Genomic DNA, 16,114 nt, shown 5'->3' on the forward strand with positions numbered 1-16,114 from the left:
AGCATACTGTATAGAACAACTTCCTCTCAGGAAGTGGTATACTTATCTGAAAGCATGGCAGTTTATCAAGGGGCCAGATGCAGGGTACATTGTGTCTGCTTTATATTGGACCCAGTTACCTGAACCTGAACACTAATCTATTTGAATGACATTTTATTAGAATTCAAGGCATACGATTACACCAGTCAATCATCAATTATCCTGATTTACAGTATGTCCCATTGTCTATTTTTCAGACTTGCTTCTCTCAGAATGAAAAAATGACTACAGAGTCCATCACTGATTACACTGATTACCCCATGGACAAGACTGACTTGGATTATGACTATTGGACCCAGCAATGCCAGAAGGAATCCAACCGCCACTTCCGCTCCTGGTTCATGCCCACCTTCTACTCCCTCATCTGCTTCCTCGGTCTGGTCGGTAACATCCTGGTGATCGGTACCTACGTCTACTTCAACCGGCTGAAGACCGGGACCGATGTGTTCCTGCTCAGCCTGTCCATCGCTGACCTGCTGTTCGCCGTGTCGCTGCCCCTCTGGGCGACCAACTCCATGACAGAATGGGTGCTGGGCCTGTTCATCTGCAAGGCCATGCACACCATCTATAAGGTCAGCTTCTACAGCGGCATGTTCCTCCTCACCTCAATCAGCGTGGACAGGTACGTTACTGCAAATGAGAAAGCGTTTTCAAAGACTAACCTGGTTAAATAAAATCCTGATCGAAACGTGTTGCAGTGTGCGTCCTGCTGTGACCTAATAGGCTGATCTGCTCCTATCTCTGCTGTGACATAATAGGCTGATCTGCTCCTATCTCTGTTGTGACCTAATAGGCTGATCTGCTCTTATCTCTGCTGTGACCTAATAGGCTTATCTGCTCTTATCTCTGCTGTGACCGAATAGGCTGATCTGTTTCTATCTCTGTAAATATTCGTATATGGTTCACTAAAGTATTATATGAGCCTGCTATATAAAGCCTACTTTTTGTCATTTTTCCGACAGGTACTTCGCCATCTCCAAGGCCGTCTCTGCCCACCGCCACCGCTCCATGGCAGTGTTCATTAGCAAGGTGACCTCTGTGGTCATCTGGGTGATGGCGCTGGTCTTCTCTGTGCCCGAGATGTCCTACACAAACATCAGCAACAATACCTGCACCCCCTACACCGCCGGCTCAGACCAGGTGCGCGTGGCCATCCAGGTGAGCCAGATGGTCCTGGGGTTTGTTCTGCCGCTCCTAATCATGGCCTTCTGTTACGGCGCCATTGTGAAGACCCTGTGCCAGGCCCGGAGCTTTGAGAAGAACAAGGCCATCAAGGTGATCTTCACTTTGGTGGCGGTTTTCCTGCTCTGCCAGGTGCCCTATAATCTGGTACTGCTGCTGACCACTCTCGACGCGGCTAAGGGTGGCAGCAAGGAGTGCATCTACGACAACAGCCTCCTCTACGCCTCTGACATCACCCAGTGCCTGGCTTTCCTGAGGTGCTGCCTCAACCCCTTTGTGTATGCGTTCATCGGAGTGAAGTTCCGCCGCGACCTCCTGAAGCTGCTGAAGGATCTGGGCTGTATGAGGCAGGAGAAATTTTTCCAGTACACCTGCGGAAAGAGGAGGAGCTCAGCGGCCGCCATGGAAACCGAGACCACAACCACTTTCTCCCCCTAAAGCTGCCAATGCTGCCTAATCTGTCAGCCTTTTCAACATGGATAAGACCTTGTACACAGCCTATGTTTATTTCTGATTATATTTAAATTGTTTTCATGTAAGTGTTCTATAGGTCACTGAAAAGGTCTAAAGGACATATATGTTTAATGTATCAGGCAGTTTACTTGTCGCCACCAGGTATTGATTTAGATCAAGTCTGTACCATTCCATTTTTTCCTGTTATAGAGCTGCCAGTGGAGGACTAGCACTGTAAATACTCAATGTCTTTGTATTATTTCTGTGTTGTTTTGAGTCTTATTTCCAAAGTCTTGTAAATAAATAATAATTTAAAAAAGGTGTACTCTGGTCTCATTTGACCACTTGTTCAACAACTCACATGAAAAAATACTAAAGTATACTATGGTATAAATACTGTAGTGATTTGTGGTATTCACTGCAGTGTTTTGCATACTTTACTGTAGTATTTACAGTTAACTATAGTATAAATACTGAAGTATAAAAAAAAAAAATACTATAGTAATTAATTCAGTGTTTTTGCGTATTGTACTATAGTATTTACTGTAGTGTTTTTGCAGACTGTAGTATACTGTAGTATTTACTGTAGTGTTTTTGCAGACTGTAGTATACTGTAGTATTTACGAAGACTAGTATACTGTAGTATTACTGTTTTTGCAGACATGGTGTTTTTGTTTTACTATCTTTGTGTCACGCCCTGGCCATAGAGAGGCTTTTACTCTCTATTTTGGTTAGGCCAGGGTGTGACTAGGGTGGGCATTCTAGTTTCTTTATTTCTATGTTTTCTATTTCTTTGTGTTTTGCCGGGTGTGGTTCTCAATCAGAGGCAGCTGTCTTCATCAGATGAGCGTTACACTTTGAAATAGAAGTGGAGGCTTTCTCCTTCAAGAAACCTACTGGAGAAATACTAAAACAGCACATTTTTCATAACCTGTATGTAGGTAGGACTGGGGTCTGAACAGCTAGTTCAGTGCTTCTGCTCTTTTCAGTAACCTGAAGGGAAATTAATATATGGTCTATACTTGGCATGTATGTTTCTCACTTATGGGTGGCACAAATTGCGATACAGGGGAGGGGAATGGGCAGGGTATATGCAAATTAAACACTGCAGTGTTTAATATAGTAAAAAAAAGTTGTGTTTTTGTGGACTGTAGTGTTTTTACTGACATTGCTGTAGTATTTACTACAGTGCTTCTTTTGCGGTTAATACTGTAGTATTTACTATATACTACAATATTCTATATTAAGTACTACACATGATCGAGGGATTCTACAGTGTGGTATAGTATTCTACAGCAGGGGTAGCAACCCTGGTCCTGGAGTGCCACAGGCACTTCATGTTTTTGGTTTAACTGACCTGGAAGACCAGGTGTGTTGAATTTAGGCAGTCACTGAACTGATTAACAGTATACTACAGTTTACAATAGAATTATATAGTAAGTACTGTAGTATTCTATAGTAAACTGTAGTATTTTTTCATGTGGGAACCCTGCTTCTAGGCTATTTGACATGTTAGATTTCAACCAATTTACAGTACCTTGCTTCAATATGGGTCTTTGAAGCCCATAACACTTTATTTGCATAGTCTGTGGAGCATCTACAGATGGACTATCGACAGACTATCAGTAACATTTCAGCTAACTATCTACTAACCTTAACCCTTACCATAACCCATATTTTAAACCTACCCTTAACCGTAACCGTAGCAAGCAGTTGCTTATCAACAGATGGTCATGCTATCAACAAACTATCTGTAGAGCATCTACAGATGGACTATCCAAATAAAGTGTGACCTTGAAGTCTTCCACAGGACAAAAAGAACATCACATGGCATGGTTAATAAATGGTTTGCATTCAAACTAGGGCGTTACAGAGGAGGTTAGCACAAGTCAGACATTGCCGGACATCGTCTCATTCACTTACTCGTTTCAAAACAAACCTTGGGAGTTCAGTTCCCCAGAAAAGCAAATGACTCGGTTCCCAAGAAATGCAAATGACAATAGGCTATTGTTTGTAAGAAAGGGGTTATCCCTTTACATCCTTTCTGAAAGTTACCTAATACTCCTTTCTAACAACTGTAATAGTGATAAGATAAGCTTTTATTGATTCCACAGCATTTTGTTTTACAGATGCTAAAAGACATGGAGAGCAATTGTAAGACATGGATAATTCAAAATAAAGTTTTATAGAACATTTATTGGCTTTCAACATAAAATGTATAGCTTATGGAAGTTGGCCAATTTACTGTATCTCTGAGTGCAAAATTTGCACCAAAAAATACAGTAAAAGACATGGGTTACACTCGTGCCCTCTTCACGAATGTGTTCTCTAGAACACTACCCATCCTTTAAATGTCACTCATTCTAGTTAGATCTGTAAAATCCACTTAGAAAATTCAAAATCTCCATGAATTATATTCCTCATAATAATGAATAATTCCTGTTTCTGCCTCAAATTAATATCCTACAACTGATGACATCATCAGACCTAACCCAGAATATTAGAGCTGCAAGCAAGGGTGTGTGAAACAGTCGGCTGACTGGATGACAGTAGGAGGAGTTGGGAGCTATCAATAAAAGCATTCTACTCTTGGATTAATTTACTTTGAAACCTCAGGGATATAGACAACCCCTTTCCTTAGACATTGAGGACAAGAGAACAACAAAAACAGGTAAGATACCTCAACTATATTTCAGTATACAGAATCTCATACGTGACGGAGATTCAGAATGCATTTAATTAGAATATGTATACTGTGTTTACTTATACTTCTGTTGTTACACTTTGGAGAAAAAAATTGATTTATGCAAACAAGTATCATAAAACATTAGTTCTGTATTCATCAAGGATAGATAATTGTGTCTTTCCAAATGTTAGGGTAGTGATTTTTCAGTAATAGACATATCTATTATTCTTATAAGTATATTGTGGTGAAGGTGGGTCAGGACCTCATGCACACGCTACCTGCACATAGAGATTGGACGTCCTTCGCAGGGTCGCAATCTAATGCTACAACCTCATGCTACTGCAACTACAGTACGTGTTGCCCCCAAGGCTGATAGAACGATGTTGAAGTGTGTCACATAACAGTGAGCCTCAGGCATCAACTTTCCTCACTCTGTCTGGAATATGGAAATAGTAGGCTACTGTACACTACAGCAACACTAAAGGGGTCTTTATAGGGCCTCCCGAGCGCACAATTGGCCCAGCATCGTCCGGGTTAGGGAAGGGTTTGGCTGGGGTAGCCCTTCATTGTAAATAAGAATTTGTTCTTAACTGATTTGCCTAGTTTAATAAAGGATAAATAAAAATAAAATAGGAAGCAGTTCTTAGATGTAACATCTGCACATCTTTTAATTGCTGTAAATACCAGTGGTAAATCAGGATAGAAAACGTATGGTCTCTGATTGCTGTATCAGCAATGGAAGTGTTGGGGGGTCAACAAGGGTTGTGTTGTCATGGTGACTCCCTCTGGCCCTGTGACTCACTGGGTGCCTTGCCCTGTCTGAGACGAGGGGGAGGAGGGGGTAGATTCTATCTCCCTCTTACACACTCCACACCCTTCCTTTATCCCCTCAACTATCACTGTAAGCAAACCTTACACTTTCTCAAGAGATTGCGTCATAATTCTAGGTCAAATATGTAACTTTCCAAATTACTATGACCCTTTCCTATACTCTTGCATATGTGATGCTGTAAAGTTAACCACAGTATTGGTAAGCAACTGGTAGGCAGAAAACCTGAAGAGAAGGATATGAGTATTTGTTAATCGCCAGTAGCTGTTAAGCCAACAGTAAACAGGTCTCATATAATTAAGTATTACTCATATTTAGATGCAGCTCCTTTCACTGGGTTCACAAAGAGTTGACCTTTGTTGACAATACTATCAACAATACAATGAAAGTTTGTGGAAGGTTCGTATAGTTCACGGGACAGCTGCAGGTCTATTGAGACTGGGAAAGGCTGGGTGGAGTTCACACAATGTGGAAGAGTGATATTTGAACTTAATTCACTCAAGATAACATTGTGTCACGATAACAATGTGTGTGAATCCAATGAAAAGGCAATATGATGTGAATCATAAAACAAACGCGTAAATCATCTACAATATCTGAACTTTTAGTACTGAGCCTTCTACTTGGGTTCTGTTGAATTGCAATGTCCTCTAACTGACAGCTTTTACCTAGTAGGCAACTCTGGTTGAAATTACGTTCCTTACAACAAGACAGTTTTAATAAATGTTCCCCGGTGGGTTACTAAACATTTGATCTGTAATGGAGATTTGTATACATACATGTACATTTTAGCAAAGTGTAAATATAATTTGTACAGTAGCAAGGGTCAAGTGTAGGGTAGGCACAGCTGTCCTATTTAGGTCAGTTTGGACACAGTGTAATAACCGCCATTCATCCCATTGACACACCAATGTTAGTGATCTCGCCTATGCTAATCAAATCAAAGTTTAATATGGGACGTGGGAACGAAACCAAATAACAACTCAAAAAGCACTGTAACAGTAATCCAAATTCAATCTATATGTACAGTACCAGTCAAAAGTTTGGAAGCACCTACTCATTCCAGGGGTTTGCTTTATTTTTACTATTTTCCACATTGTATAACAGTAGTGAAGACATCAAAACTATGAAATAACACATATGAAACCAAAAAAGTGTTAAACAAATCAAAATATATTTTTATTTGCGATTCTTCAAAGTAGCCACCGTTTGCCTTGGTGACAGCTTTGCACACTCTTGGCATTCTATCAACCAGCTTCATGAGGTAGTCACCTGGAATGCATTTCAATTAACAGGGGTGCCTTGTTAAAAGTTAATTAGTGGAATTTCTTTCCTTCCTAATGTGTTTGAGCCAATCAGTTGTGTTGTGACAAGGTAGGGGTGTATACAGAAGATAGCCCTATTTAGTAAAAGACCAAACCCATATTATGGCAAGAACAGCTCAAATACGCAAAGAGAAATGACAGTCCATCATTACTTTAAGACATGAGGGTCAGTCAATGCAGAACATTTCAAGAACTTTGAAAGTTTCTTCACTTGCAGTTTCAAAAACCATCAAGCACTATGATGAAACTGGTTCTCATGAGGACCGCCACAGGAAAGGAAGACCCTGCAGAGTATAAGTTCATTAGAGTTAACCGCACCTCAGATTGCAGCCCAAATAAATGCTTCAAGGGGTTAAAGTAAGAGACACATCTCAACATCAACTGTTCAGAGGAGACTGCGTGAATCAGCCCTTCATGGTTCAATTGCTGCAAAGAAACCACTACTAAAGAACATCAATAAGAAGAAGAAACTTGCTTGGGCCAATTGAGATGGTTTGGGATGAGTTGGACCGCAGAATGAAGGAAAAGCAGTCAAGAAGTGCTCAGCATATGTGGGAACTCCTTCAAGACTGTAGAAAAAAGCATTCCAGCTGAAGCTGGATGAGAGAATGCCAAGTGTGCAAAGCTGTCATCAAGGAAAAGGGTGGCTACTTTGAAGAAACTAAAATATAAAATACATTTTACACTTTATTGGTTACTACATGATTCTATATGTGTTATTTCATAGTTTTGATGTCTTCACTATTACTCTACAATGTAGAAAATAGTAAAAAATAAAGAAAAACCCTTGAATGAGTAGGTGTCCAAACTTTTGACTGGTACTGTATATGCACCGGATGAATTTACACAATATGTACTAAGAATGATATTTACAGCAATAGATATATTAGAGTGAGTTAATCCTACTGGTGTGTCTGTTTCAGAGATTTACGTGATGCCTATAGTTGGAGTCATGTCCCACATAATACCCAATCACATTCTGAGGGTGGGTCAGAGTACCTGCCTGGGCTCCGCTCATGAGGCGGCTCTGGGGTGCAGTCCGAGCGCCATGATGGACCCCAACGGGAGTTGCAGTGAACAGGACGACCTGGACATCTCCCTAGATAACCTGAACCAGCTCATTCTGGAACTGGACCCCACGTTTGAGCCCATGCACTTCAACAAGAGGTCCCAGTCCAGCAGCCTTCACACAGGTAGGACAATGAGTGAGAGGGCATATAGAGCCCAATAGTTATTCATATGCTGTAATATAGGCTAGGCCTATTTACTTTCTTTCAGTACAAGCTCACATGCTTTATTTAAACTGTAGTTTATCTACATATATTTTTTTTAATTGATATTTCTACGTAGACCTGTCAGGATGCCTACGCCTACTGAATTACATTCGGTCATTCAACTCAACAGTTTTGAACATAGAAAAATGTCAAACTTAGTCAATGAAGGAGTTTAGACCTAGGGTACTTTTCCATCGTAAAACATGGCTAGAAACATCTGCAGTTACGTTGGCTGGAGACCAAGCCTGAGAACCTTGAATAACAACTCCCATTGTGCCCCATTCATGTACCCATGGCCCGGGGCTATGTAAAAATCCACCCATAATTTCACATCAGTTTAATGTTACAAAATAGAGTACATTTATCTGGGGTTACTGCCCAGACAAAAAAACATACCACACCCAGAACATCTGAGGGAGACACACAGTGGTGCTTTAAATACAGTCAACCTTTAACAGTCACTGTCTGACACGGTCTGAACTGAAAAACAGAAGTGAGCACAATTCCATATATAGAAGTATTCATTCTTAGACAACCAAAGAACAAATGGCGTGGGATGTACTGAATGAGGTCACAGTAATTGTGATGGATATATTTACTGTTACTACCTACTCATCAATGGATATCCCCCTTAGTACTTGTCACCGTTCCACGTTAACTCTCATCACTACATAACAGTGACCCGCCCGTCTCACTCACCCTGACCACAGGACACCTCACCTCAGTGGCATGGGGCAACAGACTCATCTATTTCAATAGGTTCCCGCCGTTACTGACAGGCGGGTAGATCATACAGTCAGACAGAATTTTTGGGGGACAAGTTGAAACTTATCTAGGAAATTCTCCATGGCAAAGTACTGCATTCTCACCCTCACAGCAAGAACACAGTGTTTGCTTGGTGTATTTGAATAGGGAGGGTTGGGACTCACTTGAACAAGTAAAAGCCTGCATGACGTGGAGGAATTTCAACCTTCCGTCTTTAGCCTCCCAGGAAAACACTTGTGTGGTATACACTGAGTATACAAAACATTACGAACACCTGCTCTTTCCATGACATAGACTGACCAGGTGAATCCAGATGAAAGCTATGATCCCTTATCGATGTCCCTGGTTAAGAATGGTCCACCCAAAGGACATTGAGCCAACTTGACACAACTGTGGGAAGCATTGGAGTCAACATGGGCCAGCATCCATGTGGAATGCTTTCAATGCCTTGTAGTCCATGCCCTGACGAATTAAAGCTGTTCTGAGGGCAAAAGGGGGTGTAACTCAATATTAGGAAGGTGTTCTAAATGTTGGTATACTCAGTGTAGTATTGACATAATAAAGCCACGCCCATCTAATACAGACACACAGCCATAGAAGGGAAAGGAATGGGATGTATGAGTGAGTACACGTATGAGATTAAACGAGTCTCCACAATCTGCTCTGACTGTAGAGTATGTGGGTCTTGAAAAGGCGATACATTTTTATCTGTAACGGCACGCAATGGATATGATTTTTGATCATAAGAAGACTATTTCAACACTTCTCATTCATATTATGGGGAAGGAAACGTTTAAGACCTCCAATTTTAAATATGTGTGATCACTTCTCGTAAGTGACTGTATAGGAGAACAAATACCACGAATTGTGTGACGTATTGCTTGCCGAAAAGGGAACTTCAGTTCATTCACTGGTTAAGCCACTGAACATTCCTTTCTCACGCTTCTCTTGGATGTTCTTTCTCTCCTCTCAGATAACACAACATTAACGATATAAGAAATTGCATAGACCTATTAGGTTTTCCAATCCCTTTATCTATTCGATATTTAGCACCATTTGCTCCAACTTCCTCTGGCGTACTCCCTCTCTCCTCTCCAGATGACTTCTCTCCAGATGAAGACGTCTCCAACTGTGTGCTGGTCCCCAGAAGCTGTTCTCCAAGGAACATCTCCACCTCCTTCTCCTCCGTCTCCCCCTCCTGCAGCATTCCCATCCCACTGTCCTCTGCTTCTGGCTCCAGGTGCAGCCCCCAAAGCTCCCTGGTGTTCTCTGATGCCTCCTCTCGCCCCCCACTGCCGTGTGGAAGTGTCGTTCGCCGGCGGCTGCCCTCAATGCAGGGAGGCGATGTGGGCATGTGTTCATCCCCGGTTACCCTGCGCATGTCACACTCTCACAGGAACAGTGCCGTCTCGATGCTCTCCACGTCGCCCGGCTCAGAAACCAGTTACATGATGGGCAGGTCAGACCCCTTCACACTCTGTTAATACATGCTTTTGGAAATTACTTTAATATCTTAGTTTTATGCAAAGATAATGGCAAGTTAGACCAGCCTTGACTCCATAGAGCAACACTAACTGGTGTTGTCACAGCTTGACACTTGAAAGTTCTACCAATCCCGTCTGGACTCCACAGTGCCGTAAACATCTTCTCTTCAACTCATCTCTCTTCCACAGCTATCAGTCATTGCTCAGTGACAGTGAAGGCGACAGCCCCGAGTCTGTCCTCCTCTACCGCACATCCAGCTCCTTCAGCGACGTGTCCAGGTCCTCGACCAGGCCGTTCACCAACAAGCCTTTGCCGACCGGCCCATCACCACTCGGCCACTTCCAGGGGATCCACAGCAGCCCTCACAGCAGCCCTGCCTCCCTGGCCGGTTCACTGACAGACATCCCTGTGGTGTTGGTCAACGGAGCTCCAGAGCGGGAGCTCAGCCCCCAGTCACCTCCAGAGGCAATGGTCCCAGGCGTACAGATCAAGCAGAGGCACAGCTCCAGGCCATCCTCGCCATCTCCCTCTCACTGTGAGTCTTGATGATGATGATCCTCGTCAATCTGTTTAAAATCTAAAATCTCTGTCCAGTGCCCTCTGCTGGGAAAAGATTTGTGCGTATTCAATAATAAAATAATGTGCATTTCATTTTCATGGTCCCTTAGCTTTCCAAGGCCATTTCCAAGGCAACCAGCACTCCATGAAGTTTGTCATGGACACTTCTCAGTTCTGGTTCCGCCCACACATCAACAGAGTTCAGGGTAAGCATTTTGAGAAGAAATGGGGAGCCAATATATTTGGCCACAACTGTATGTACATTGTTGCATTTTATGTCCTATATTAAGTTAAAGACGCAAAGCAAATGTATGTTTAAACAGAAAACCAAAACTTATCTTAGACTAAAATGAATGATTTTATTAATACTCGGTCTACAACAATGACAAACAATGGTGACACCTCTGCACTGTCTGAGCTGTATCTGTGGTACCTGTGTGATTGTAGCTGAGGCCATAGTGATAGATAAGGAGCCGGGGACCTTCGTGGTGAGAGACAGCACGTCCTTCAGAGGCTCCTTCGGGCTGGCTATGAAGGTGGACCAGGTGCCCATCAATATATCCCCTACTGGCCAACCAGGTAAACAATCCTGAAGTCCTTCTCACCATTCAACACTGCTACTCAGAATAACCACACACACACACCACATCACACAGTCCTATAAACAGAGTATACACAACTAAAGCACACGATCAATACCAGTGTGTCTTGAAAAGACCTGGTAGGACTTACCTAACTCTCTCTGCTGCTGACTTGAGTGGGCATGTCTGTCTGTCTGTGTTTATCCGCTCATTACTCATGTCTACCTCTGTGGCAGTGCAAACACTCCATAGCATTTAATTACCAGAATGTTATTATAGTGTTTAAATCCTGGCTTCTTATATCAACAGTAACTATTATCAATATTATACTATTATCACAACACCACATCATTAACAATACCACAGTCACAGTAGAATCAAAGGCATCTGTCCGTATGTTGTCTAACTGTCATATCTCATATCAGATTCATTCACAGTAAATACTACACTGCCTATCTGCCTTGTCTCTTTTACTGACTCTTGGCTTCTTCATTGTAGTGGAGGGCAGCTCAGAGCTCGTGAGGCACTTTCTCATTGAATCGTCGGCCAAGGGCGTCCGTATCAAGGGCTCCTCACAGGAACCATACTTCGGTAAGAAGTCAACTTTGTTCATTCATAGTGTGACAATCTATCAATCCCATACTTCTTTGTTTACCATGAATGAACAATCTGTCAATCTTGACAAAAGGCCCACACCCTGGTTTAGGAGAAGCATGAATCACAAGACTTGAGTCAGCCATGTCTGGTCGGTGTCCTGAAAACTGTGAGGCAGGGGGATGGAGCTGATTGCTTTTCAGGGTTTTGAGAGATGTGGGCTTCTATCCTATGTCCTGTAAGAAAGAAAGTAGATTAGATTTATATTGGCTGTACCGCAAATCAAACAATCACACTATAGAAAAACAACAGTTGAGTCTGATTGTGATAATCTATGTAGATCTCAAACACATTTGTGATGTTGAGGTTGCTTTGCTGTTGCCTTGGATCATCAAGGCTACTCTGATGCATGGATGTAATGCCATGACTCAGAAAGATCACCCACGCCCTCTTGTGGACATTCCTTGAAACAACATTAATACTTTATCATTTGATATGTATATTCAACCACTTTTAGTCAAAACAACAGGACTGTGTTTTGTATCCCCTTGCAGGTAGTCTGTCTGCCCTGGTCTTCCAACACACCATCACTGCATATGCCCTACCCTGCAAACTTCTGCTCCAATCACATGGTATGCTATAATAATTTAACAAATAGCCTAAATCTATTAGGCAACAAGCCACATGATGTTTACATAAATTGTATGATGATGTGAATAATCGCATATTCCACATATAAGACAACCTTTTTATTAATAAAACCAGGCAATTAAATGGTATCTGTTTGGTCTACAGATCTGAACAAAGGACAGGAGGGAACAACTGACAGGTCAGCACCAGAAGACAAGACCAAGACTGGTGAGAATTGTGCCCCCAGCATTCATCATTAGGTTATCTAGTTGTGGTATCAATTTGCCAATCAGCTAGCTAGTTTTATATTATTCTGTCTCTAAAGAATAACATGCAACATCATTTCATGAACAAGTTTGGTAGGCCTTAATGGTGACTGGCTAAAGAAATAGTCCAAGCTAGCTAGCTATAGTAGCCAGCGTTTCATTGTAATATTAGCTAATGATCTGTTAATGGCTTACCTGAGTAAACTGGCCCTTACAAAAAATACTGCCGTTTTGAAACTGCAGTAAAAGAACAGTAAATGCAGTTGACTGTGGTATTTTGGAAGAAAGAATTGCAGCATACTGCAGTTATACTGCAATCTTTTCCCATATAGGGTAAACATTTCTGCATTGTTTATCTTGAACTTGTTACAGTTCAACTGTTATTTTCCCCGTAATATACTTAAGGAACATATTTAAATGTTCACAAAGTTAGCGAACGGCATCTTCAGGTAAGCCGTGCAGAGATTCCCTAAATACACGCCACTTTGATACAGCTCCGACTTTGGTGTAGTAGGTTAGGGTTAGCGAAAATGCTTTCTAACCTGCTAAAAAAGTCACTTGAATCAAAGTGGCATGTTTTTTAGAAAGCTCACAGGTGAGGTGACCACCTGACCTCTCGCGACTCCCGCTAATTATCTGGATCATGGCAGTATTCTTGATTCAGCCAGAAATGTGTATATCATCAAATCAAATGTATTTATAAAGCCCTTCTTACATCAGCTGATATCTCAAAGTGCTGTACAGAAACCCAGCCTAAAACCCCAAAAAGCAAGCAATGCAGGTGTAGAAGCACGATATTGACGAAATACCTATGTCTACTGCTCAACAATGAATTCGTTGTCCACAGAGCGGAATGGCGTGCTGTCAAGTTCCCACCTAATCGTCTATTTGGATTGGTGGATACACTTAGTTATTTAAAAATTATTTTGAATATTCGATGAGGGGTATTGACGTCAACCGCCTGTGTTCAATGGAGAGTGAGATTCTATGCTCGCCTCAATATGCATAGACCGTCTCGAATTTCAACAGGGACAACTCTATAAAGTTTTCTCAAAGTTGCCAGGATGTCACGTGAATCACACTTATATCAGTACACTCGTAACAACCTAAACGTTATGAAACTTATATTTGATCAAATAAGCCTCACGTATCAAAATAGCAATTAATGTTTATCTTGACTAAATTCAACACTCCTTGCCTCTCATACAAAAACTCCTCACCTGCTTATTAATTAAGAATCTGCTTAACGTGGACAGATTTTATACAGTGTGGTATGAGTGCAACACAAGCTTCAACAATGTCGCAACTTCTTGCATTAAATAATTTATGCTACATTATAAACAGTCACAGTAGGCTACATTGCACACAGCATTTGAACTCCTATAATATTGTAATGACCTGACTAGATCATAAATGAACAATTGTCCAGACAGAGGCTTGAGTTTGCGAATTGACGGTTTATTAAACCAACTTTACACAGGCTACTGTTTGGGCCGTAGCACACGCCAAATAAATGACAGATAACCCACAAGCCAATCGTGACCTTCTCTTGTGAAGCCCAGACGTAAGAGAGAGAACAAAGGCGAAAACTGGTCTTAACTTCCAATGCTCCATCCCCCTGCCCAACCCCCCTCCACGACACTCCGCCAACCGCCAGGATGCCCGGCATCAGAACATTCCAGGCATTCCCGTGATTGGCAGATAGCAGGTTGATTGACATGTCGGACCCCGCGAACACTGGGTACTGGTCAGTACAACACAACCACCTACTAGCCTAACACATAACACACAGCTGTCTGTGCGGGTCGCTACAATATTTAGGAAATGACTGGTAAGTGTAGAAATCTGCAGTGCAATGTAGTGGTTGTCCTCCTGTCCTACATGCCGCAGTAGACAGCTGTGATAAAAAGCATCACACTGGTTTCTCTTCTCTCAAATGAATTAATGATCTTCCTTGTCTTCTCCCTAGCTTGCAATTTCCTCTACCTGAGTGCTATCCCCACTGAGATGTTGACAGGGCCGTGTGCTGTACAAAAGGCTGTGTCCTCCACCTTCACGATGGCCCAGGGCACCATCACACCCACCATAGTCAACCTGAAGGTGTCACCCAAAGGTGTCACTTTGACAGACATCCAGAGAAAGTAAGAAAAATATGGAATTTTTCTGAATTAAATTTTCTTTTGAGCATTTAACGATGATCAAATTATGGTAATGACCTTTCTTGATTAAATGAAATCTGATGAATGTGTGTGTTCCCATTAGACTTTTCTTCAGACGTCATTACCCTGCACACCTGCTCAGCTACAGTGGTGAAGATCCAGACAAGAGACTGTGAGTTGATTCTTTCAAAAGCTTGTTTTTAAGGGCCCTGAGTTTTTCCTGGTAAGGTCATGTTGTCAGGAAAAACTCTGGGCCTACAAATCAGAAATAAAGTCCACTTGAATGGACTGTATCCCTATCCATTTTTAAACATAGTTTTAATCTCTAATTATACCCCTTTAATCTTCACAGGTGGCACAAGAGTTCCAAACCAGCAAGGTAATGTTCTTCATTATTAGATAGCTTCAGCATGCATATGCGCATATTATAATAGGTATGATTTTGTGAAGGAAAGCTAACAACGATGTAGGCAAATATCCAACTTTGATTATTTTTTTCCCCTCCAGGATATTTGGTATAGTGGCAAAGGGCACTGAAGCGGGTATGGAGAATGTGTGCCACGTCTTCGCAGAATACGACCCTCTTCAGCCCTGTAATCCGACCATTGAGTTGACACAGGGCATCATTTTCAAACCATAACCTCACTCTGTCCAGTTTGGGAAGGTGAGATAAGACAATATCACCAGACTGAATGCCGGAAACCCTTTAAGTCACTTCCGTCAACGAGGGCGCCCAGAGCCAGACCTGATACAGATACTCTGATGTGTCATAAAGACACGTAACAGGGATTCCTGTAGCATGTTGCAGATCTGATGACCCACTGAGGCCAAAAAGCTTTATTTCCACCAAAGCTAAGACTGGGGTGTCCGTTCATAAATATGTGGTACCCCAATTAATTTCATACAAGGTAGGAAGATACTGTAGATTTCAAAATCGATAGGTCATAGATGTTGCAAGCTATAACATTTTATAGTTTGGATGGAAAGGGTTCCACAAAGTACACTGCTGATGAACTGTAGATCAGTACCTTATTTAATAGTCACCCCCTGGTTATGTGGAGGGCACAGTAACTGGAGCTATCTTAATTTCTACAGGAAATTGTGATATAAATCTGTAGTAGTTATCATAACGAGGTTGAAAAGCACTAGAGGTTCATTAGATAAGTAGAGATATCCTCTCAGGGACAAATTCTAACTTGAGATCCATGTGTCACTTGCATTTTGGCACAACTCTCCCATTTACACTAATGCATGAGAAAATGCGAGTTATGGGCATGCAAGTTAGAAT

At 41.9% G+C, this 16,114-nt stretch overlaps 2 protein-coding genes across 2 annotated transcripts; both read left to right on the top strand.

Annotated features, from left to right (window-relative positions):
• Positions 1-243: 243 nt before the first annotated feature.
• On the top strand, positions 244-1,660 carry LOC120027493 (C-C chemokine receptor type 7-like). Its single transcript, XM_038972447.1, has 2 exons — positions 244-661; positions 1,002-1,660. The coding sequence occupies exons 1-2, from the start codon at positions 261-263 to the stop codon at positions 1,657-1,659; spliced, it is 1,059 nt and encodes a 352-aa protein (XP_038828375.1). The 5' UTR covers positions 244-260; the 3' UTR covers position 1,660.
• A 5,806-nt stretch (positions 1,661-7,466) lies between these two features.
• Positions 7,467-15,002, top strand: LOC120022802 (tensin-4-like). Its single transcript, XM_038966804.1, has 10 exons — positions 7,467-7,707; positions 9,652-10,012; positions 10,227-10,573; positions 10,707-10,802; positions 11,044-11,175; positions 11,676-11,768; positions 12,326-12,403; positions 12,567-12,629; positions 14,637-14,808; positions 14,930-15,002. The coding sequence occupies exons 1-10, from the start codon at positions 7,467-7,469 to the stop codon at positions 15,000-15,002; spliced, it is 1,656 nt and encodes a 551-aa protein (XP_038822732.1).
• Positions 15,003-16,114: the final 1,112 nt, after the last annotated feature.

This window comes from Salvelinus namaycush, chromosome 2 (assembly GCF_016432855.1).
Source record: "Salvelinus namaycush isolate Seneca chromosome 2, SaNama_1.0, whole genome shotgun sequence".
Classification (NCBI taxonomy): Eukaryota; Metazoa; Chordata; class Actinopteri; order Salmoniformes; family Salmonidae; genus Salvelinus; species Salvelinus namaycush.